This window comes from Paroedura picta, chromosome 9 (genome assembly GCF_049243985.1).
Source record: "Paroedura picta isolate Pp20150507F chromosome 9, Ppicta_v3.0, whole genome shotgun sequence".
NCBI classification, from domain to species: Eukaryota; Metazoa; Chordata; class Lepidosauria; order Squamata; family Gekkonidae; genus Paroedura; species Paroedura picta.
Genome location: NC_135377.1, coordinates 23296633 through 23322270, shown reverse-complemented (window position 1 = coordinate 23322270; position 25638 = coordinate 23296633). Strand labels below are relative to the sequence as shown.

At 42.2% G+C, this 25638-nt stretch overlaps 1 protein-coding gene across 6 annotated transcripts in view; it reads right to left on the bottom strand.

Moving 5' to 3' along the window:
* The window catches only part of TRIQK (triple QxxK/R motif containing), a 46822-nt gene that overhangs the window by 4475 nt on the left and 16709 nt on the right, over window positions 1–25638 (bottom strand). For 4 of the 6 annotated variants that reach the window (XM_077351922.1, XM_077351923.1, XM_077351925.1 and 1 more), the window contains exon 3: window positions 5403–5488. In XM_077351922.1, coding sequence (XP_077208037.1) covers window positions 5403–5488 — 86 coding nt within the window. Of the gene's footprint in view, window positions 1–5402; window positions 5489–9127; window positions 9244–11414; window positions 11480–25638 lie in introns of all 6 variants that reach the window. The other 2 variants (XM_077351921.1, XM_077351920.1) reach the window with 2 other exon arrangements.

The following is a 25638-nucleotide window of genomic DNA, read 5'->3' as shown; positions in this document are numbered from 1 at the left end:
ATTAGAGTAAAAAGGAAACTGGAGGTCCTTTGGCTGGATTGGGGAGGGGATATGTTTTATGGCTTCAGGTGGCTTTTGAAGATTGAAGTGCACAAGTTGCTGAGGTTGGTGAGGGTGTCTATCTTGATTGCTTAAGATGGGTGACCATAGGAGGCCCTCTAGGAGAGATGGTTAACCTCTCTCTGGCTACTGCGGAGTTCCCAGAAGCACCCTTTACTGAAGAAACCGTTATTGGATCCTCTGGACCTGGCAAACTACTGGCATCTTGCATTTCTGGGTAAGGTGGTGAAAAGGGCCGCTGTGACCAGCTCCTGGCATTCTTAGAAGAAAAATCAGTGCTCAATACATACCGGTCAGACTTCTGTACTGGCCATGGGGTGGAGACAATGCTGGTCACCTTGATGAATGATCTTCGGCGCCAACTGGATTGGGCAGTTTGCCTATCCTCATGTTGCTAGACCTTTCGAACACATGTGACGTGGTTGACAACAAGTTGTTAGCCTGCCACCTCATTGGGGCCATTATTTGGGAGACAGCCGTACAGTGTCTGAGCTCCTTTCTCATGACCCAGACACAAGGAGTCACAGTGGGGGAGACGTTGTCGCATCCCTGCTGACTCCCTTGTAGAGTACCTCAGGGAGTAGTCCTCTCCTCCATGTTGTTTAACATCTTTATGCACCATCTGGCCCAGCTGGTCTGGAGCAATGGGCTTGGATGTCACCATTATGTGGATGATATCCAGCTCTATCTCCTGATAGATAGCCACCCAAACTCCCCCCCCTCCCGATACATTTACCAGATGTTTGGAAGCTGTAGTTGGGTGCTTGAAGCAGAGTAACCTGAAACTCAACCCCAACAAGATAGAGGCCCTGTGGCTGGGCAGGAAGGCAGTAGATCAGGAAGCACACCTACCTACCTTGGCTGGGTGTAACTTAAAATCTTGCCCTCAGCTACGAACCTGGGAGTGATTCTTGATGCTTCCCTTTCTCCCAGGGTCACCTCTAGAATAGACTTCTGTAACTCACTCTACATGGCCTGCCCTTGTCCTTGACCTGGAAATTCCAACTGGTGCAAAATGCAGTTGCTAGGGTCCTCACTGGAACAACTTGGAGCACCCCATCCAGCCTGTGCTGAGGCAGCTGCATTGGTTGCTGGTTGTGACTCGGATCAGGTTCAAGGTTTTGGTGTTAACCTTCAAGGCCATACATGGTCTGGGCCCCTCATATCTGTGGAATCTCCTTATGCCCCCTGCAGAACACTGCACTCTGTGAATATGAATTTGTTGGAGGTCCCCGGCCTGAGGGAGGTTCACATGGTCTCTATCAAGGCCAGGGCTTTTTTGGTCCTGGCCCTACCTGGTGGAATTAGCTCCCAGGAGAGCTAAGGGCCCTGACGGAATGTTCTCAGTTTCACAGGGTCTGTAAGACGGAGCTCTTCTGCCAGGTGTTTAGTTGAGGCCAGGGCTAGTAAGATCTGTGCCCCCCGCTGGCTACCTGGTCCATTGCTCCCGCTACCCATCCCCTGGAGCACTGTTTTATCAAAAAGGTTTGTCAAGCCGGGAAGGGGGAATTTTACCGCTAGGGAGGATTATAGGGGTTTATACCGTTTTGAGGGGATTTTGTGTGGGTTTTCTTATTACTAACCCCCACGAGCCACTGTGTGGGAGTGGCAGGATATAAACTGAAACATAAATAAACAAATAGAATCAATCCCCTGGGTGAACTGTGATGATCTGACTTTTCATAATGCATCAGTTTCTCTGCAACAAAGAGTGCTCTTCCTTAAATTCTAGGGAAAGTTCCATATGGAGGAACTAGTTGATGGTCACTTAATTTTGATTAAGAAACCAAAAACTGTTTCAAAGAAATTTTCTCTAAGATGCTTAATAGGAAAATCAGGCATTTGAAGAGATTTGCGTCTACATGGAAAAATGAAGCACATGCATTCTCCAGACTAGCAGTCATCCTTCCATGATACCGAGTCAAAAGTGTCTGGTATTTATTGTCTACAAGTTACTACGATGACATTATCAACATAGATAAATATCACTCTTTGGGGAAATTAACACAGTATTAAATGGAAACAACTAACCGAAACTTTGTTCCTTTCAATCCGGCATGAAAATGACAGGCAATCAAAATCTGACAGGATAGACTAATTAACATGCCACTTATGAAATCAGAATTACCGCAATGGGGTTGAATTAGAAAAGTTTAGTGCCAATTTGCAGGGTGGGGAGAGTGCTGAATATTTTCTTAAGAACCAACTTTGTAAGCTCTAAGTACAAACTATCTCCCAGGTGGAAACTCAGTCTAGATCACTGGGTAAACAATAAGGAAACTTAAAAGACTGGTTAATATTTCTTGATCTTAAACTGCAATGTTCTTCTAAGCCTAGAAGATACAGTCTTCATTAAGTATACAATTCATCAAAGTATTTGGCCCCAATTATATTTGCCCATCCCAGTCCTTTCCATTTACTGCGTCTTTAAAAGTAATTAATTTCATGTAGTAAAAATCATGTGAAATTGTGAACAGATGGGTTATCATTTGTTACTTAAGGTAGCTCATGTAAAAATTCTGCTGCTGGAATGGGGCACAAACAGTTTAGCTGCCATGATCACATTTCACATAACTTTATGGGTATTCAGGTACAGGTGGCACTGCAACACACCCTGGAACCAAAACACCAGAAAAACACAAAAGTGATGCCACACTTCCCTAGGAATCACTGGAAATTCTATGGTAAAATAATTTTTCCACAGAGTTTTAACATCAGTTGCTGGTGACTCCTAGAAAGGCGTGACATCACTTCTGGTTTCCCCCCCAGAAATAACATGGCACCATCACCTGACAGCAATTTTTTTCTCTCCTGCTGGCTGTCAAAGGGGCAATGAAGGCAAGAGATTGCCCATCCCAGAGGGGAAATGGCAAGCCTAGAAAGAAATGGGGGCCGTGAGGCCTTTTTTATACACCTTTTAAGAAAATCTACCACTAGGTGGAGCTGGTATCAGGTGCCTCTTTTGGCTTCCTGAAAAAGTGGTACAGTGACAGCCATCAGTATAGAAAATACGGATTCGTCTCTCCAGCACAACACACAGGTCCCTTATTGGCTGAGAGCTGAGGAAAGATGACAGTCCTTATACTAATGACACTGAAGATTAATTTTAATTGATAGTCTAGGTATAGTCAATGGAAGTCAGATTGGGTCATTGTACTTAGTGTGGTTTGGTGTTATTATGGCTGGTAATATAATGCATTACATGACTATTGGTTTTGGATTTTTCTTTAGACCGACTCAGTTATCTGGAATCTAAGCTGCAAACAACTGACTTTAGCCAATACAGAGAGGGATTCTTCAACTGGAAGGAAACAACCTGGGGAAAAATCAACCAACCAACCATTAAGTCTGCAGGACATTTTAAACAGAACACAGGCTATAGACTGGAACGGCATGGCTTAAAGAATCTTCTTTTCTTTCACCTTTTCAAAATCTTGCCTACAATTTTATGAGAACATGAAATGTTGTAGGCTGTTTTGAAGTGCTTGGTTTGTTTTTGGATACTCCTTTTGAATGGATTCCTAAAAATTATTTTGATTTACACACCTCCTTTACATGCACAGCGCTTGACAATCTTTATCTTCTTTGATCATCACAACTGAAGCAGGTAAGTTACTTCTGTTTCTCAGATAGGCAACTCATGGAGAGAGCTTCTCATAGGCCCATTATGCACGGGGGGAATAACGCACATTCGGGGTGGAATGGCGGCGACTAAAATCACCGATAACGCACGGAGTTGGCTGCAACCGGCCACAGCTTCGGTGCATGCCGCCGAAAAAGCCGTGTTTGCGAAACGCGGAAGAGAGCGCAGCTTTCGGGTGACCGGGGCGCAACCAGAAGCGGTGCCGGGATCGCCGCGTGCATAATCGGTTACTCTGGGTTTTGCTGCCATCATGCCCCGCCCCGTGTATAACCAGCGTGCGCCGCGTCTTCCCCCTCCGCGTTTTCCATGTGACCCGAAATTGCCGTTTCGGCGGCCGTGCATAATGGGCCATAAACTGTCCATTCAATCCCTGACTAAAAACCAGACCAAATTCTTACAGGAAACTGGGACAAGTGGAGCCCTGTGAGAAGTAGTAACATTTCACCAGGAAGGGGAGGCGAAGACCGTTTAGCTGAATAGGTTAATAATCTGCCTTTTAAACAAATGACAAAAAAGACAATCTACTTTTTAAAGCCTGACACACAGCAGTAACTGAGGAGATTATGCTGTGAAAACAGACTGCATTGCATGGCAATGCTTGATCGAGATCAGCTATCAGAGAGTGAAAAGGAACCGCTGTTTTGCGATTATAATAGCAAATTCTGGAAGACAACCAAATACATCATCTGGTGACTCAACAGCTGTTGCAGCTTGGTAGTAATACCTTGCCATTTGCTATAAGCGATAACTTGGGGGGGAAATTGATTTCTCGTCTGCCAGGAACAAGAAAATGTTCTTCTTTGAACATTACAGAAAATTCTCTTCAATTCAAATTTGCTTGTTTTCAAATCTCTATCAACCCCCTCCCCCCCCCGATCTGCATTTTCCTCTCAGCGTGGGATGCTAACCTGATTTTATGTTAATTTATTTTGAGCCAAAAATAAATTGAGGGGAAAATATTGGAGGCAGTTCAAACAAGCTACGGATGCTTGGCCAAACTCGACAAGAGGGTCACAAAGGGGAAGGTGAATATAATATATTCTCTATCTCCCTTTATATTAATATTTATTACCTTCACATATTAACTCATAATTATACCTTCTTTACTCTTCAAAAAACAGGAAGTTTCAAAATAATTTAAAGTCCACCAGCCTCCATGCTGGGCCATTGATAGGGAAGGCAATAATTTTCCATGCTGGAGGCCAAGATGAAAACCATAGCCCAGATGTATATGGATTAATGACAAAATGCTACTTATACTTAACCGTTGTATCTATACACAGAAATCCCACCCTCATGGTCACTGATGACATGTAAAAAAATTGCTAAAGCATTTTCTACCTGTTCACAGTTGCCGTCTTTTAAAAAACAATTCTTGACACAATACCTCACAGACAGCGGTCTGACAAAACTTCTTCATATCAAGCCTCTGCAGACTGATTGGAACCATTCACAGGATGTAATGGGGCTTACTCCAAGAAAGTGTGAGTGAAGACTACAGCCCTGCAGTTTAGCTGTGGATTACAGGGTGGTGGTTGTTTTTAAAGTGTCATGAATATTTTAGACTCATGCTCTCCACTTAGGGTTTTGAAGTGTCATAAACAATCACTCTCAAAGATCAATATTCACACAGGACATCTATGGGGAAAAGAAACTCAACATCTATAGGAGGTTGGGGGAAGCAATCAGCTAGATATACCTTTATGCCTGGTGCGGTTTTCTTGGCCTCTGCTTTTAATCGTGTTGCTTTTAACATTGGCCTGGTTTTCTTGTAATCTTGTTTTCCTATTGCAAGAGGGGGGAAAAAAACAGTTACCAGAAAGGATGCATGGGGCAATTATTTTACTAACTGTAATATATCCAGATTTCCTTTTACAAAAAACAAACATTCAACAGCAGTCCTTAACAACCACAGAGAGTAAGTGTGGTTATCAGATAGGCCTGCCGGATCACTCCCCCCCCCCCAGTAGAGGTGAAGGTCCCATGTCGCCAAGACCTAACACCAAGAAACCAATCAAGTGGCCAGCAGGGAGGAACTTACCAGGAGAAAGAGAAAGGCCCTGACCACGTTGATGACATTGCACATGACATCACCATGCCAGCAACTTCCTATGGGAGAAGTCAGTATAACCAAGGCTTGGGCCTTTCTCTTTCTTCTGGTAAGGTCCCTCCCCGACCCCACCCCACCCCCCAAAAAAATGTCCGCTGGTTGCCAGAAGGGACCTGGGAATCCTATTATTAGGGCTGGTTTCAAAGTAACCCACATGGTAAGGTTTGGTCTAATAGTGACTACGTGACAGTACTGCTTGAGCTGTTTATTACTTTGTGCTTACTATGTAGCCATGTCACTTCTAATGCAGAAATTCCGTGGGGAGGAGAAATGCTATGAAAAATGTACATAAACTGACTGTGTGTGAACTATTAAAGTTCTGAATATGCTAGGATTAGTGATGCCTAAACTTTTGGGGAAAGTCTTTGTAGGATTGAAATAATTCTTTGTATAGCATTATTAACTCTACAACAAAATTCAATTCTCGAAAAATAAGATGGACTTCCCACCTAGTAATAACAGGTCTTGACCATGTTGAAATTGTTTCATATGAATCAATTTTTCATACATGTGTCACCTGACTGCATTATGGTGGCATGCTTGACTGCCTATCACTGTTACATTAGCTGAAAGCTATACTTTATAGTCATAGAACTTTTAAAGTGGTTATCCTAACTTTATGACCAGTGTTTATGGTACTGAATGTTAGTGAGGTTTTGTTTTTATAGAGATATATAGAGATATATAAAGTTTTGCAGGAGAATATTCCTTCACCAGTGTGGCAGAATGTTCAGGGACAGCACTGGAGCTAGTTGCAGGACAGCTCTCCCCCTTGCCAGCTGGTGGTAAATGTTTGGCACCTTAGCAGCAGCCTCTCTCCACCCCTGAAAAAGCACCACCTGGACCATTTATGCACTGGGAACTTCACTGCCCCAGCACCTGTGCAGGAGCACAATTCAGGGGCGGATGAGGTGCACCGGGCCAAATGCTCCCCCGTGTGGGTGCAGGGAAGAGGTGGGGCAATCTGCTACGACTAAAACTCCAGCCTGCAGCCCGGCATGAAACCTCCAGTGCGTAAACGGTCCTGGTGGTGCTTTGTCAAATGGCTCCACAAACTGGTAGTCAAGAGGTTATTGAGGTTTCTCTCTTGACTGATCTTGGCCCTATGCAGCGGGCACCAAGCGAAGCGGGGATCCTCAGTTAGCTGGAAGTGTTTCAACACTTTGGAGATGTTGAGGCATTCATGCTGACCAACAGCTGTAGGAATCCCAAAACCTCCTGTTATGAGAACCTAAAGGAGACCCACTGGGTCTTAGGGGAACATGAAGAGATACCTGAGGGGGGAAGGGGTTGAGATGGCAGCACTTTGTGGTGCACCTCCATCTCTTCCTCTTGTGGTTCCAGCCTCCCCCCCTGTTCCTCCTCAGAAAGCCTACTGGATTTCAGAGGAACCAAAGAAGGGGTATCCAGACTCTCTTCTAGCTCCTCTAGAAGCCTCTGGGTTCCTGGTGTGAGCACCAGAGCTGGAACACTCTCATCCCCAAAGCTCATCCTAAAGGACTGTTCAAACAGCTCCTCCTGCTGCTGCTGAGCTTCAGCAACAACAAAGCAATAATTTTTGAATTAGGATAGGACTCATAATCATCTAAAAATCCTACTTAAGGTTGTAGTAGGACCCAGAACATTTTGAATCCAAGACTGGCTCAAAATGAGGTTTGCTATCCAGTCTTTCTGACTTTGGACCTCTTTTCTTCCCCTGGAAAAAAAAAACTCTGTTACTTTGACAAGGCGTAAAGGAGTACACCTGGCCTCTGTAAATGGTGATGTAATTATATTCACATGATGGAAATCATGAGATTTGTCATTTGCCCTTGTCTAGGGTTGCCAAGAGCCTCTTGTGGCGCAGAGTGGTAAGGCAGCCGTCTGAAAGCTTTGCCCATGAGGCTGGGAGTTCAACCCCAGCAGCCGGCTCAAGGTTGACTCAGCCTTCCATCCTTCCGAGGTCGGTTAAATGAGTACCCAGCTTGCTTGCTGGGGGGTAAAACGGTAATGACTGGGGAAGGCACTGGCAAACCACCCCGTATTGAGTCTGCCATGAAAACGCTGGAGGGCGTCACCCCAAGGGTCAGACATGACTCGGTGCTTGCACAGGGGATACCTTTACCTTTACCTAGGGTTGCCAACCGTCAGGTGGTAGTTGGAGCTCTCCTAGAATTACAGCAGATCTCCTGTTAATCGAGTAACCATTGAAGTCCCAAGCCCATCAGGCTTCACACCAAGTAAATCTCCAAGTATTTCCCAGTCCACAGCTGGCAAACCATGTCCTTGAGAATTTCTGCCTGGGATGACAGGGTATCATTTCCTTTGCAGTCAAAAAGTCAAAAAAGCTACAAATTCTGTGAAGATCCTATCTAATATGAACAGAAAAGTGTTCCTGGAAGCAAACTTACCTGTCTCCCCCTCCCACTGAATCCTGCTCCACTATAACAATCACTGGCCTGGGCTGGTAAGGCCCTGGGGAGAGCATCAGGATGCAGTGGGAAGAAGGAATTGGAGACACCTTCCTTCAGCCAGTGGACATGTTTTCCACTAATGGAAAACACATTTCCAAATTGTAAATTATGACGATGAAGACAGTTCTGCTGTGCCAACAGTGAATTATAAAGGGTTCAAGAGATTGACTCTACTGTTTGAAGGAGCAACTGAATTCAAGCATCAATAGCTGAGTTGACAGTGACAGATATTTGGAAGTGAGGCCCAGATTCTTTGTATATAGTAGCGTTAGAGCTTTAATTAAAAAAAAACTGCAATTTGTTTGCTATTTCTACATCAGTAGGTTATGCTTGTCCTATGAATACTGTTAAATTATGAACTCCCTTTTCATTAAAAAAAAAGGTTTTAGATGCTTGCATCATTGAAGTCTTCTATATGACCGTCAGGATTAAAGGGAAAAAGCATTTTAAACTACCTCTAATCCTAAACTCTAAAACTATGCACTATATTTTCTTTCCTGAAAGGCTTCAGCACAAATTCTCGAGTTTTGCACGATGCACCAGGAATGTCTGACACTGTAAGTCTAAGGCATGGGAAAGTTAGCCATTTTCTCAGAGGAAAAGTCCAACAATGGCTAAAGCAGAAAAAGAACAAAGCTTATGTGGGCTACTCTCCACCAGTCATTATGATGTGACCACTTGCTATGTAATAGTAAAAGACCTGTCAGAATTTCCATTATGAATAGAGTGAGTTTATATGCTTGTAAAAATTCATTCCAGGGTGAAAGTTGGCTGAAAAATAGATTGGAGCTTGTAATGCTGTTTGGAGCCAGTTTGAACTAAAGACATGCAGCTGCTAAAAACTTTTACTTGCAAGCATACCATAGACATTTATCCACTTGGGATACTGCAAACTGATTTGGAAGACTTTAAGATGATGACAAAAAGAAAGTGTTTGCTCCCCTTCAAGATGGAAAGTCTGAAACATCGTGCTGCATCTGTAGTGATACAAGAGTTAAGACAACAAAGCTGTGCATTCCATCCTGTTATTTCCAAGGCTGAGACAGGATCAAATAGAGAACCATACAGCACTGGGGGGGGGGGGGACCCAGAGAATTATGTTGATAATGTGTTTTCTTGGCATTTTCTCTAATTTACTCTGAGTACATTTTGCTATTAGCAATTTGGATGTGGATCGGAAAAGATGTGATGAAAAGGAAGTCGGAAAGATGGCACATGCTACAAAGATGTGGATATCTTCGTGTTTTTCCTCTATGTTTTGGACTGTGGTGTTGAGGACAGAAGCACATAACTAAAAATTAGCTTTGACCAAACACCAAGGACAACTAGTTGTATGCCTCTACCATATAGCCAAATGAAGTTTTACTGTGTGACTAGCTGAATAAATTTTTCTATACTCATTATATACAAGCTCTTTGGCTATACATGTTTGACATGCATTGGACCACTGGAGTCAGTTTGGGGTTTCCCAGATGGGATGAGCCAAGTGTTTCTCCTCCCCGCTGAGCATAAATATATATATCCTGGAATAATTGCTTCCTTTATGCATCATTCTTCTTTAAGAAGTTCTGTGGATCAGCAAAGAAAAATCAACAACCATGAAGGCGTAACGTCTGCAGCATTGCTGCTTCCCTAGCCCACCAATTGAATTGTGGGTGACAGAAGCTTGGGCACAGGGACCAGTAGGCGTTTAGAGCACATCTAATGTTCTGGATGAATGTTAAAAGCTTTCATCAGCACAGCCAGCAGAATCTACTCTTTTTCAATGAAGATATTTTTTAACCATCTTCAAGTCTGTAACACACCAGCTACCCAGTCCACCCACTTATCGGGCCCTTTTCAGCAAATACTTTTAGTAATTTCAGCTGAAATCCTAAAGAAGTTACGATCTCTTGTGCCGTTTCCCAAAATCTGACCTCAGCACAAATTATATGGACAATATTTGCAGACTGAAATAAAAACTGATATTAACAACTGAAACTACCTTTATTGCAAACAATCTATTTTAATAATGACTCTACAGCTGGTATGTCTCCAAAATAAAGCATCTGTGATTAATTTACCGCTCTCCTTGCTAAATGCCATAGCCAGAAGAGAAAGTACATACTGGAGAATACAAGTCTGAATCAACTGTGTGTAAAAATTTACAAAGGACATCTGTTAAGTCCTCGGTAATGAAAACCACATTTTACTATTGGATTTTTAAAAAAATCTCTTTAAGCAGCTGAATGTTCTTAAAAATCCTAACATAGCCACCTGTACTGCACAACCGCCATATGTGTCCAAAGAGTTGCAACCTGAATAGCTAGATTATATAAATAATACACACCAGTCAAACTGTTATTCAATCAATATACCCCAGTAGATGGAATATTAATTTATATAATTTGAGGATGGGGGATAGGTTTTCAAGCAACCAATGGTTTGAATTGGGATTGCTGTATAAGGTTATCCTTTATTTAGCCTCTAATTAATAATATTTGTTGGGTTTTATATTCATTTCAAGAGTTTGCAAATCTTGTTGACCAGAGTTGAAAGTGGAACCGAATGGGAATATAAGAAGAACCCTGCTGGATCAGACCAATAGTCCACTTAGTCCAGCATCCAGTCTCACATCGTGGCAACCAGTTCCAGCTTGGTGTAGTGGTTAAGAGTGGTGGCTTCTAATCTGGCAAACTGGGTTTGATTCCCTGTTCCTCCACATGCAGCCAGCTGGGGGGGACCTTGGGCTTGTCACAGCCTTGATAGTACTGTTCTGACAGAGTAGTCCTGTCACAAAACTCTTTCAAACCAAGAACCAAAAGGGGGAAAAGATTTTTGGAACCAGAACCACAAAAACCCAACTGAAGTCAGTCAGGACCTTAAAGGCTGAATGTCTGTTATCAGTTAATTACAAAATTATGTGACCTTTATTGTGTACAATTTTAAATTTAAAAATAAAATAAAAACAATATATATATTTTAGACCTAATGCATGTAGGGCCTTCTTCATAAATCTAATTATAACACACATTCATAAAACATGAGATATAGACAGCAGCCAATAAAACAACCAAGATAAGAGCCTGTAAAAGATTTTAAAATATATTATGATTCTAAACAACCCAAGTCAATGCTTAACAAAAGAAATTACAGTCATGAAACTTACTTTAGAATAACACAGTCAACCAAATAGTTGAAATGGAAGATGCCTATTTACCAGTTGTTAGTTCCCTGTAAAAAGGAATTAATTATGGAAAAATTAAATCAAACCATTTGTAAATTGAGAGGGAAGGGGAGAGGGTGGAGTAAAGATTACCTTACAAAGCCTGTCAAAAATTTCAATTGTGTGTTCAATTGTTAGGCTTCCTCAGGAAATTTTTAAACAGATGCTGGATAGCCATCTGACGGAGAGGCTGATTCTGTGAAGGCTTAAGGGGGTGGCAGGTGACAGTGGATGAGCGACAGGGTTGTGAGTGTCCTGCATAGTGCAGGGGGTTGGACTAGATGACCCATGAGGCCCCTTCCAACTCTATTATTCTATGATTCTATGATTCGATGTATTGCAGAAAGTAAAGGGGTTGCCTGATGGGGGAGAGAATCTTAAATGATGAGAGGATAATACAATTGTGTTGATAGGAGGCCATGCCTATCCTGTTAGGACCAGTTAGAGCTAGAGGGAGAGGGAGAGGGGAAAGGATTTCTGTATGTGTACCCGTAAATGGACATCTTTCCATAGACAATTAAGAAGAAAAAGAACATAATGGAAAAGCATTTCATACTTAAACACATATCCAATCAGTCTCTTAATTTAAACCCACTGGTTCCAGAGTCCCAAGGGTGAAAATCCAAAAAGTCTCTCTTCATTCCAGGGCAGATATGAGAGGTTCCTTAGATGCAGTAATCGTTTCAATGCCATAAAACCAAAGAACTTTTATAGTTCGTTGAGTTGTTCTGAAGTGTTGGTCCATTGGGGCTGAGACTCGATGATTTTTAAGGCTGCTTAGGTGCTGCTTAGGTGTTCAGCTTGCTGGGGGGTAAACGGTAATGACTGGGGAAGGCACTGGCAAACCACCCCGTATTGAGTCTGCCATGAAAACGCTAGAGGGCGTCACCCCAAGGGTCAGACATGACTCGGTGCTTGCACAGGGGATACCTTTACCTTTACCCTAGGTGTTCAAGAATAGGTACTCTTAAAGGTCTAGTTGTGAAGCCTATGTACTGCTTATGTTTACTTTCCACTGAATATGTGATACCAGATGTAGCACATATTATATACTGATTGATGAGAAAACCTTAAAGCTATGCATTTTTTTTTAGGATACTGACAGGCTTTACGCCGCCTCCCAGCAGCAACTGCAGAGGGTGGGGCCTGCAATCAGCCCCAGGCAAACAGACCTTGTTCAATGAGCAACAGGTCAGACAAAAGACCCAAACAGACCCAGATAAAAACACCACTCTCCAACAAGCTGCAAGCACCCACTCACCCTCAAACTGTCCTCTCAAAAAGCAATCTCAGTAGTTCAGCAGTTTAGGAAAGGCAAAAAAATCCCCAAAAACTCACCTTCCCAGCAGCTTTCTCCTGGGTTCTCTCGTGTGCATATTTGTATATGGGAAGCAATGGTACTTAAAGCAACTTTTCTTTCCCTCATCATCATTTAAGTCTTACTTAAACTAGGTTTGCCAACCTCCAGATGGGATCTGGTGATCACATTACAACGGATTACCAGACTATAGAGATCACTGAAAGTCAGTGTGGTGTACCGGTTAAAAGTGGTGGATCTGAAGAATTGAATTGGATTCCTCACTCCTTCACATGAAGCCTGCTGGGTGACCTTGGGCTAGTCACACTTTTCTCAGAACTCTCTTATCCCCCATATCTCATGAGATGCCTGTTGTGGGGAGAGGAAAGGAAGATTTTGAGACTCCTTAGGTAGAGAAAAGTGAGGTATAAAACAAAAAACTCTTCTTCTTTCCCATGAGAAATGGCAGTTTTGCAGGATGGAATCTCTGGTATTATATCCGGCTGAGATCTCTTTACTCCCCATAGCCTTCCTTCCCAGTAAAGGTAAAGGTATCCCCTGTGCAAGCACCGAGTCATGTCTGACCCTTGGGGTGACGCCCTCTAGCGTTTTCATGGCAGACTCAATACGGGGTGGTTTGCCAGTGATTCCTCAGTCATTACCGTTTAACCCCCAGCAAGCTGGGTACTCATTTTACCGACCTATGAAGGATGGAAGGCTGAGTCAACCTTGAGCCGGCTGCTGGGATTGAACTCCCAGCCTCATGGGCAAAGCTTTCAGATGGCTGCCTTACCACTCTGCGCCACAAGAGGCTCTTTTTACCTTCCCAGAGCCTCCTTCCCAGGCTCTACCCCAAATATCCAGGAATGTCTCAAACTGATGTTCGTGTCCCTATATGTACCACATGGTGTCCAATAAATTCTGGGGTTTCAGGAAAATCTTCACCTTAATCTTCCCATCTGTTGCCTGGGTGATTTTACTTTTTCCCCAAGATTGGGAGAAGTCTCAGGATCCCCCAAGTCTTAGGAGAACCCTGAAATCTAAGGGTTCCTTAGATCCTTAAAATTAATTCCTCAATTTTACCGAATTCTCTAGATTTGCTCTGGTGGGAAATCAAGGATTAAGATTAACACCTTCATTGCAGGAAAGTCCTGCAAAATTGGTAGTGGTATATGGGAAGGGTGGATTTTGGGGATGGGAGAGAGTTTAGAGCAGGGGTAGTCAAACTGGGGCCCTCCAGATGTCCATGGACTACAATTCCCAGAAGCCCCTGCCAGCATTCGCTGGCAGGGGCTTCTGGGAATTGTGGTCCATGGACATCTGGAGGGCCCCAGTTTGACTACCCCTGGTTTAGAGAGAATGTGTGATGCCACAGACTCCTCCAAAGCTGCCATTTCCTCCATAGGAAGTGCTCTCCACAGTCCGGAGAACAAGAGAACTCAAGACCCTACTGGAAATATGCTAGCATCTTAGTAGAAGTTTAGTTAATGCCATTAAGGACCCAAGAGTCTCCGAGTACTTTTCAGTTTCTGAGTTGCAGCCATTAACAGGGTCTTCATCTTTGCCCTTTGTTCTCACTGCTGTCCAAGTTCATTATCATGCAAGTGTCTAGTTATTGTTTTATGAATGTTCACATTTCAGAAGCTCCTGTCTCACCCCCTCCCTGGCCCCCCAAAAGACTTTCCGATATCCGTCCTCATTATCGTCATGAGGCAGGGCTGCTCTTCGCCTGCATTTGCGACTTTAAAAATTAATGCACTGATGTTTTCTGAATACTGTAAAGCATAAGCTGCTTAGGAGCGCATTATGCTATCAAGCAAGCACATTCTTCCATGGAAAATACAGCTGGTTCTGATTCAAAGGCATTTCTTTTCACCTGCAAATGGACTTGCTTCTATACTTGTTCCTCAATTCATTGTCTTTTATGGGTGCCTGCAAATCTTTAATTGTCTTTAATTCAAAAACAAAAGTAAATTCAGTTCTTTAACTCTCTAAACATATTCAATCATAATTCCTCCTGGGATGATTACCAAGTTCTATTCACTGCCTGATCTTTATAACAAAAGTCTATAAATTTATTGCCCATTTATATAGACCACACCAATTACACCACAATTGAATGGCAAACGAGAAGGAGTCAAAATATTTGAAATGAGAAATGTGCAATCTAAATTTAATTACATAGGCAAATTATTTGAAAATGAGTTATTTACTGCATGCCAAAAACTGACAGATAGTAAAAGAAATCAACATTACAGATTTAAAATCCCTTTCAGCACTTTCTCTACAATTTATAACTGCCAAGAAACTGCTGCCCTGATTATTTTTATGCTGGTACCACAATAATAACTAAAACAAAAACATTATATATTTTTTCCCTTACATTTTCCAGCCTACCTTCACCACTACAGTAATAAATGATGCTGGAATAAAAAGGCCAGGCAGCATCCAAACCAGTATGAGCCAAATATCCTTGTTAGCAGACACTGCTGTAAATCTTTTGTCCCATGGCAGACAACTATATTCCCACTCATTCACGTTCCTATTAAGACTCATAATGGGCCCAGAAGACCCTCAATGGAAAGTCTCAGGAAGGAGAACAAGACCTGAGCTGAAAGTACCTTGACATAAAAGACATCCCTAATTGTAGAACATCTCAGCCCTACATAACAGAGTCCACAGTATGCTTCATTTTGAATCAGGCATCCTTAACCCTTGACATGTATTTTAAAATGACAGGGAGAAATATTTAAAATTATAGCTAAAGTGCTCGGTGCAATTTAATATTATCGCCTGCTGCCAGCCTATCAGGTTCAAAGAAGCTTCTCCTCTTTTCTAATCCCCAAGTATAGTCATTTGACATGTGTTATTGAAGAGATAAAGTTAAGCTACATGGAAGGGGAATAGGAAAGCTGTAGGGCCTTCACAGAGGGTGTCGTTCCTGCAACTCTTGCCCGAGCATCCTCTGTGCTCAACTGTACTGGCATGACAACAGGCAACCCAGCTCAAGCAGAGGCGTGCTAAAGCATGTAACCAGCAAGCAAACAACCCCCAGCCTGATGCCATGCCAGCCTAGAAAGTGATCAAACTACAAACCAATAAGATGCACACGTTTAAACCATCCTTTCAGAGGGTAGCTGTGATGGACTGTCAAAGAAGAGCTAGATTTGAGTCCTGTGGCCTTCTAGAGAACAACAAGATTTAAGGGGGTGCAAGCTTCTGAAAGTGAAAGCTCTCTTCACCATACCAATGTTTTATTGTTAGTATGATGCATGTTTTATGAATAAACTCTCCTTAGGATGAAGAAGAAGAAGAAGAGTTGGTTCTTATATGCCGCTTTTCCCTACCCGAAGGAGTCTCAAAGTGGCTTACAGTCGCCTTCCCTTTCCTCTCCCCACAACAGACACCCTGTGAGGGAGGTGAGGCTGAGATGGCACTGGAAGAGTTGTCTGAGAAGTAGGAGCATCTCAAAATTGGTTTGGCAGTTCGCACACCCACCGCTTCCCAATGCCCCGCAAGGAGGTCATGACGGAAAACTCATAACCCTTTGATTAATGTAGAACGGTGGGTACTAAGGCAAAACAATGTGGAAGTCTTTGTAAGGAGCAACTGTTCTGAGTACCGACCGAATTTTGCAACATGCAAAATCCCACTTTGATTCAAAGGCTCAGGCTCCATCTTTATTCATGCTAATTGCAAATAGAATGACTAAAGCGTAAGAAGCATTTGCAATGGTCTTTCACAGCATTGTACTCTTAACATCCTCGGGTACCGAGAGAATGTTTTCCCCATAATAGGGGAAGAGAAATGTGCTTTAATACAACTTGGATTGCTGTGATTAAAGATGTTTTTGGAGTCTTCAGCTAACAGAAACATTTTGATACATGCTGAATATAGTCAGAGTGTAAGTGTTCAAAGGGAGCATGAAAACCCCCCACCGTCCCTCTCCTTTTTATTCAGGTTTAATGGCAGCTCACATCACTGGCCATTTTTCAATCTTGAGAGATGGAACAGCTTGACACTAATAATACATTTGCAAAGGACACATCATCATTTAACACAACATTAAGTGCTCAGGGACAACTTTTTTTTACAGTAGACACAACGTGTTCTGAGCTCAGGGTTGACATATCATTACATTTTATGCTACAAAGATAATCCAGCCAGTCATTCATGAGAGGTAAATTAATTTTCAACTGTATTTCAGTTTTAAGCCAACAAGAAGGATGCATTAAAGTGAATAAGTTTCTTTTTATGCTATCAGCAAGGGTTTCTTCAGTCTGAATAAAAGACTTCCTTGAGTACACCAATATCTATACCTTCAATTATTTCCATTCTCCCTGCAGCTTATATAAGTTAAGCTACAATTTGAAATCCATCAAGCAAGCATTGCACACAGATGAAAGGAACCCAAAAAATCACATTGAACCCTAAAGGCTGGTTCTTGTGTATCAGCAAACCCTCTGGGGAGGTCACCAAAACCATGGATGTGCAATAGTGGACCACAAAGATGTTGCATCTTTTGTCAGCTTCTGCATGGTGCATCCTAACTATAGGGCTACTGTGTAGACACTTGTGATGGACTGCACCTTTAAAAGCTAAAGAGTGCTGTACAACACATGGCGGACTGTGAAGGGTTAATGCTTCACAGAAATGAAGACAGGCTGCTCCAAGGAACCTGGCTGGATAGCATCAGCTGAACAGAGACAGTATAATATTTTGGGAGTTTGCTCAGCCCAGGAACCTGAAGGATGAAACTTTTATATTCCAAATGTTGTTAATTTGTTTATTCAATTTAGAGGGGAAAGGTCAGTTGAAATCAGAGATTGACATTTCTGAAGTAAAACAAGTACATGAAAACCAGTACACGTTTCAAGTGAATGAGAGTTTCTCAAGATACTAAGATTTACTTTAAATCATTGTTGGAGGCTTTTGTTCTAGTGTTTTCCAAACACTCCTGCCCACTTGATTTGGTTTCCAGAAGGCTGATATCCGAAGCTCTTCTCTTGAAACACCAGTACTCGTCTTGAGTTTTTAAGTATCACTTAGAGTCTCTAAAGGCAGTTTCTAACTACCCCAGGCCAGGGTTCCCTGCACTATTTAGAGATAACACCCTGCCTGACTGGGTAGGAAATTTTCTCTCTAGAAGATTGATCTCCTAGACCGTTTATGCACTGGAGGTTTCATATCAGGCTGTAGGCTGGAGTTTTAGTCGTGGCATGTTGCCCCACCTCTTCCTGGACCCACACAGAAGAGTATTTGGCCCAGTGCACCTCATCCATCCCCAATTTGTACTCCTGCATGGGAGCTGGGGCAGTGAAGTTCCCAGTGCATAAACGGTCCTATCCTTGGCCTGAATGGGAGTCTCTAACTACCCACTCATCCTTGACAACATTCCCTGATTCTTCAGGAAATTAAAAAAAAAACATGTTTAACATGTTTTAAATGCAATGAACTGTATTACAGTACAGATTCATTCAATTTGTTGTTCACTGCCATGAATCCACTTTGGTGGAGAGGGTGGGTTATAAATGTAAAGAAATAAATAAAACTCAGTCAGACAAGGAAAGAAAAATCTTGCCAATAAGGAAGGGAAGTTGGCTGGTGGTGTCATAACGCTCCAAAAAGCTATCAAACTAGCACATTTATCTGCAAGTCATGTACACTGAGGGCATTTGAAGCAGACACAAATTTTTAAAAACTGGCTTGAGTAATCTCAGCATCCTTTGTCACTGTGAACACTGCTAAGAAGAGCAGAGTCCTGCTGTTCATCTAGTCCAGTATCCTTTCTCACACAGAGGCTATCATACGGCCTTTGAAGGCCAACAAACACGGTCTAAGTACATAAGAAAAGACATAGCTTTTTTGTGATATTGGAGTGCCAATGGATTGTGTCACTTGTATGGTTTTCATACTGCTTTAAAAAACCACTTTATTTACGCATCTTGAGAGCTTTCTCAAACATTTTCTCATTTACAGTAGTATACTATATCAACAGTAATATACTAGGACCATGTTTGAAACGTACCAATCTCTACAAAGTTGTCGTTCAAGTGGCCATCAGATATGATGAATGAAACATAAAAGCAGCAGACCACAAATCTGTGGCTATACTAAAAGCTGGGAGCACTTAAAGACTTCTGAAAGATTCCAGCCAGAGTCTTCGAACCAGAGAACTATTAAAGAAATACTCCGGGCAAAGTGTATGAAGACAACCAAATTTTCTTCCAAGATTCTATGAATGGGAGAATGACAGTAATATGGAAATAAGTTTCATGGAATGAGTTGATGGGAAAGAAGAGCCTCGCGATCATTGCCACCTTTCTTTTAGCCATATTCAGTTCTTTTTGCTACAAGGAAAATGGTCCTAGCTACAACATAAATGGTTACAGGAGTCATCCCAATGTCAACAAAGAGTATTTCCTCAGACCGGCACTTCATGTAATAAAATACCTCATTGGTTACCAGAAGTAAATATTCACACTGTAAAACAGGGCGGGATCCCACTCATGGAAGACGATGAATGATTCGTAAAGCAACGGAATACTTTAATAGAACTGACAGGAAAGAGTGCATTTCTTGTATGCGTCACTATTATCTCGTGCTAAATTTACTGGCGAAGAATAATCTTCCCAAATCAATCATAATTTTAGCACTCCAAAGCCTTTAGGGCACTTGTAATTCTAAACTACTTCCCTTCAACATAAATGCCACCTGACAGGTCTTAACTAAAAATGAATGACACCAATAACAGCTTACATTAAAGAGTCAAAGCTGTACATATTTATGAGCAACTGGAGCTTTGGCTCATGGACCTCAGGTGAAATTCAATAATGTATTGGGAAATATTCCCAGCTAAAGTGAGCTGGATTCCAAGGTGCTCAGGATTGCAGGATTCAAGAAAGAAGACAGGCTGATGTAAAATTGAGTTAGCACACCAACACAATATTCATGTGGACTATGGATTTCTAAAGGAGAGGAAGAAGAGTTGGATCTTATATGCCGCTTTTCTCTACCCGAAGGAGTCTCAAAGCAGCTTACAGTCACCTTCCCTTTCCTCTCCCCACAACAGACACCCTGTGAGGTGAGTGAGGCTGAAACAGCCCTGACATTGCTTCTCGGTCAGAACAGCTTTATCAGTGCCGTGGCAAGCCCAAGGTCACCCAGCTGGTTGCATGTGGGGGAGCAGGGAATCAAACCCGGCTCGCCAGATTAAGGGGTCCACACTCCTAACCACTACCTCAAGCTGGCTCTCTACAGGTATCTGTGCCTAATGTGAAACACCGATCATAAAAAAAACATTTATGGTTCTTAACCTTCCAAATCACTTTTAATCAAAGCTATATTTTTAAATAGTAAAACATAAAAGTAGAAATTAGGATGAAAAAAAAACATTTTAGTGTTTTGGCTCTCCCCTTCCCCCCAGTGAAGCGCTCCAGGAAAAGATGCAATATGGAAACCATACTCAATTCCATCGTCAGATGACATTCCTCCCCAAGTCTTCCATTCTGAAAACCTCAGTCCTGGTCTAGTCAGGAACAGTCAAAGTCTAGGGCTGGGGCTCAGCAGCAGAACATCTGCTATGAATGCCGAACATTTCCAGTTCAGCCCCTACTACCTTCAGTTAAAAGGGTCAAAAGATGTGAGAGATCCCTTCCTGAGGAAACCCCGGAGAGTGACTGCCAATCAGTACTGACCTTGGCAGAACAATGGACTGACTCAATCTAAGGTAGCTTCATGTGCTTCTAAGGTAGCTTCCAACATTAGTTGGAATCAGATTGGCCCACTTTCTATCCACATGTTCACTAAGTTACTAAACCATGTAGCTTTCATCTAGGTATTGTCAACACACCATCTCTTTTTTAAATGCAGCCATCCACAAGTCACATTCATCTTTTGCTGCAATACTCTCAGCTCAGACTTCCTGTTTCTTCTCTCAACCACCTTTGTCTTGAATTTGCCTCACTTTAGCCAGCTCATCACTGTGATAATGGCCTTCCTGTTCTAAACAGGATCTTTTTAAAAAACTCACATTCCTTTGGCACCGGTTAGTAGTGCTTGGCTGGAAGACCACCAGGGAAGTCTAGGGTTGTTACACAGAGGCAGGCAAGCTACTTTTGAATATTTCTTGCCTTGAAAATCATATAAGTTGGCTGCAACTTGATGGCAATAAAAAAGGGAATCTAATGGAATCCATCTGGAAAAGAAATCAGTGGCACAAGTAAAGCAGAATAGAGACAAACTAAGAAGATACTGTAGAATGAGAGGTGGGCTCCCATCTAGCTGTTCAGACCATGGAATATTGACCAATTAAATTCCTCTAAAGGGCATGCTCTCCTATGTATTTCCAACTGGTGAAAAGTACTTCTGATATACTTGCTCTTTTTAATGCTCACTTTTCTTATTCAATAGTTTTGAAAATCCCCAAATCTACCACTTTAAATCAGATTTTTTTTGGGGGGGTGGATAAAGGAAATGATTGACCCAACTGAAATTCAGGCTGTATCAACTGCTCATTTTCTATAATTTAACCAAGAAATCAAATTGCATTGGGATACAAGGCACTACACTCTTATTGGGCAGTATTAAATGTAATTATTGGTTCAATATCATAATTTATTATAAGGACTATCCCCCTGATGGCATGTTATAAAAAGCTTCATAAATTACATTTACTACTACTGTGGAAAACAACTGCAGATGTATCCCTTTCAAAGTGGCTCACATTACCGGACTTCAAAATCAATTACTCATTTATTAAAACTTAGTATTAAATATTTACAGACAAATGTATAGGGATTAAACTCAGCCCATGGTTACATATACAAAGCCCACAAAAAAATTGGTTTGCAAAATATATGACGCCAGCATATATTCAGCTAACTCCAAGGATACCACACCAGTCCAGTTATGATCAATCATCTTCCTGAGCCCTATTTTCTATGGAGAGGTGAGGTAATTGGTGATCAGAAGTAAGTTTTGGTTCAACAACTGTAGTACTCTTTGGAGGGCATGATAGCAAAGGCAGTCATATAGAAACGCCAGTCTCAGAAGGTTATGGCTTTGAAGGCCAGCACTTAAACCTCAAATGTGATCTGATTTCTAATCTGGAGCCAGTGCATTTGGACAAGCACCAGTGTCATGTGGACCCTCCACTGGGACCTGGTAAGGTACTGTCTACTGCATTTTGGACCAGTCAGAGTCTCCGGATCGGTCTCAAGGGAAGCCCCAAGTAGAGTGAGTCGCCGAAGTCTAACCTGGAGGTGACTGCATGAAATCTAGTTTCTTATCAAAGGCATTTGAACATTCCAACTGAACATTTTCAGTACTACATAGGTGAGAATATAGTTGTTGTCTAATGACAGATTCAGGTACCATAGCATCACAGGGTGAGCCCTTATAAATTTAGCCCATCGCTGAATCATCTAAGTGGGAAGCCATTGTTCTCATTACCAATTCCAAACAACAGCCCACAGTCCCAGTTGTCTGTAAACTTTCTATGATATTTACATATTCTTGCCTCTTTAATACCCCTCACCACCCGTTATTCGTCTGCCTTCCTTCTACAACTCTTGAGCCTTCTGCCAAAGAAGTCCCTCCTGTCCCTCACCCATGACACTCTACATACCCCAGCCAAATGGATGCTCTGCTTCCTCTCAGCACCTGTACTGATTTCCACCATTCCACAACTAGCCCTTCTTCCACAGCAGATGGAATATTTATGACCAGGGCAGCTTTAGCCAAGGGGGAAAGTAGCAAATTAGCAAGGGACAACAGCAAGACTTTAACTCAAAAGTGATTCATAAGTGTTATATGATTCTAAGACAGAACCGAGTGACAATCAGGTATTTATTTGACAGGTTAAAAAACTACTGTACTGTTAAGAAGTGCTGTGTTGGAAACAGGCACATTTCTGCTTCTTTAACCTGTGTCACTTTGATAGTTTTACTGTTTTGTGCTGAGAGCTCAAGGGATGCATGACAAAGGTTAATAGCTACCACAGTCACTCAGCATGAATTTCCTATTCACTTCAACAAAAGGAAACAATCTGTTTAATTCATGATTGTATTCTTTCATTCCTTTGAATTGTACAGTTCCCTCTGATGGATATAGCATCTATCCTCTGTAAAAAAAAAAATTGGAATAACACACGTGGCTGAAATACCTCTAAAACCTAGTCCTTCCACTCTACAGAGTTTCACTGAGGCTGAATTTTGACTCTATTCAAAGGCAGAGGAAATGCTCAGGATTGCAGATAACATGCCCTTTTGCTCTTTCATGTCTGGTTGTGGACACAGAAGTACAAAAGGGTTCCAGGTAGGATATTAAGAACCCTCTTTCCATATTATTCTTGACTCTCATAATGCCTCAGCATGCTGCTTGCATATGCAACCAAGACAAGGGAAATGAGCAAGGCCCAACTATCACGTCTCGAGCGCCACAAGCTAAGTTTAGCTATTGTTAGTATGACCTTATACTCTGTCAAGAGATTCCTTTCTAAAGTTGAAGTTGGTCCTTAAATCTAAAAACCATTGTCCCTTGAAAAAGCTGTAAGACGAAATGCGTTGGGACTTGTGTGAAATTATAAAGAATTAATAAGGAATTGCTCAAGACAGAAGACTCTATATAAGTCCATTTTGGATATTTTATTGCCATATTGGCTCTCCAGTGCATCTATATTTCTCCAAATAAGCCTATGGCAATTCTTCCACATGCCGATCCTGGGCCTGCAGATTCCTGGATCTTGCCCCCATTTTCATTTAGAGTTCAATACATACAGCCCTCATTGTATACTCTTTCTGGACGGGATCACTGCTTCTAGTGGAATGACGGAGCTCCTACCCACTGGAATGTCTGGTCACCTACCCGCCATCGGGGGAGAACAACCCCGTGCAGCATCCACTTCCCTCATCATAACTGAGAAAAAGAGGCAAAGGCATATCACTGTGTTTGGTGGACGTGTTCGAGTTCCTTCGTACCCTATTCATTAATCATCCCTGCAACCCTCTTTTCTCTTTCTTGTCTTGCCATTTTAAATTTGAAATGGAAGAGGAAAATCCCCAGAAAGACACACATTCCATTTTAAGGTGACTTCTTAAAGTCTTCATTGATAAACAGTGGGAACAGGTACAAGTTTTTATTCTTGACAGTAAATAGATCGTAAAACGTTTATTGCTTGCTATTGGACTGACAGCCCGATTTCTGGAACATCGTTGGCTAAAGTTATTTTTGAGCCGGCACAGAAAGGGCAGGGTCTTTACAAAGAGGATAATAAATTGGATAGCAATCTGGGTCCCCAGTAAGCTTGCCAGCTCTGGGTTGGAAAATTCCTAGAGATTTGGGGGCACTGCTTGGGGAAGACAGGGACCTTTGCAGGATATAATGCCAGAAAACCCAGCCATTTTCTCTAGGAGGACTGATCTCAGTCTTCTGGAGATCTGTTGTAATTTGGGAGAGGTTCACAAACCGAGTCCCCAGGAAACAACACACCCTTTTAACTGGAACAGCTGCAATGAAGAATTCAGAGAAAGCGTCTTTGGCTTCAAACCAGGGATTCAAGACAAACTCTGGCTGTATGGAAATTGATTCTCAGAAGCAGAGTCAGCCCTGACTAGTATTTGGGTGGGAGATCAAGGAATACCAGGGTCATGACATAGAGGCAGGCGATGGCAAACCTCCTCTGATTGCCTCTTGTCTTGAAAACCTTATAGGGTTGCCATAAGTCAGCTTTGACTTGATGGCAGCAGCAGCCATGTCTCTTTTTATTAATGTGAACCCAATTTAATTTCTACCAACCAAAATAATTAAATAAATGGATGGCTTGATGTGAAGGTTTTTGCATGTGCTCAGAAGAGAGAGGGAGAGAGAGGGGGGGGAGAGAGAGAGATGAATGTGAACATCTGTCATGAACTCAGGGGTGTGTTTGTGTGTGTGCCCATGTGCCCTGTGGTGAAACTGAGTAGGATTCAAATTTATCAGTTTCTCCTTGCCATGAAGGGGGGGGGGAGAAGATTTGTCAATTTCACTCCTGCCCTTTGAAGCATTTCTTGCATTGTTTATACATTTTATGTAAACCGCCCTGAGTCTCTGTGGTGGGCGGTATATATAAATATAATGAATGAACGAGTGAGCGAGCAAGCCAGCCTTTGCAGACAGCCCTTCCATGTTTTCTATTATTCAGCCCCCCACAAAAGGCTGAAGATTCGGAGAAGCCCCCATCAATGCAGAAGCTAAACTGCCATTGAGTTGACTCTAAAATATGGTTTCTGCTTACAGAATGCATGCATCTTCATAACCACAACAGAACTTTCTTACTCCTTCCCACTGAACTCTCTTAAGCTGCTGTTCCTGGGAGAAAAAGGGGGACTTTCAGGAAAGCATGAGCAACAAACGGGGAGCCTGCAATGGAAAGGTGGGAATCTGGCAGAACTGCACCACCCACTTCTACTGCTGACAGAAACCGACTCAGATCCAACCAAATGTGTTTAACACTTCTGGCTTATTTTTGCCACCACAAAATATAAATTGCTTTGAGTCCCTTGAAAAGGGACAGTGAAAATTTGTCTGTCTGACTGCTTCTCTTGACAGCCTTTGCCTAGGAACCAGATAATTTGCCAATCAGAGTATAACTTTCAGTAATGGTAGTACAAGCTAGTGAGAAAAAGAAAAATTTGGGGGGAAATGCACAGAAATGGTTTAGAAAGTACAGGGATCTATTTGCAAATTTTCCATAGCTATCCGACACCATGATATATAGCAACAGAAAAGAGCCAGGTTCCACCCAACCGTAATGAGTTTTAACTCATCCCTTATCTTACAACTGTAACTGAACAGGTATTAGAGCAGTTACTGCAATAAATTAGGGCACAG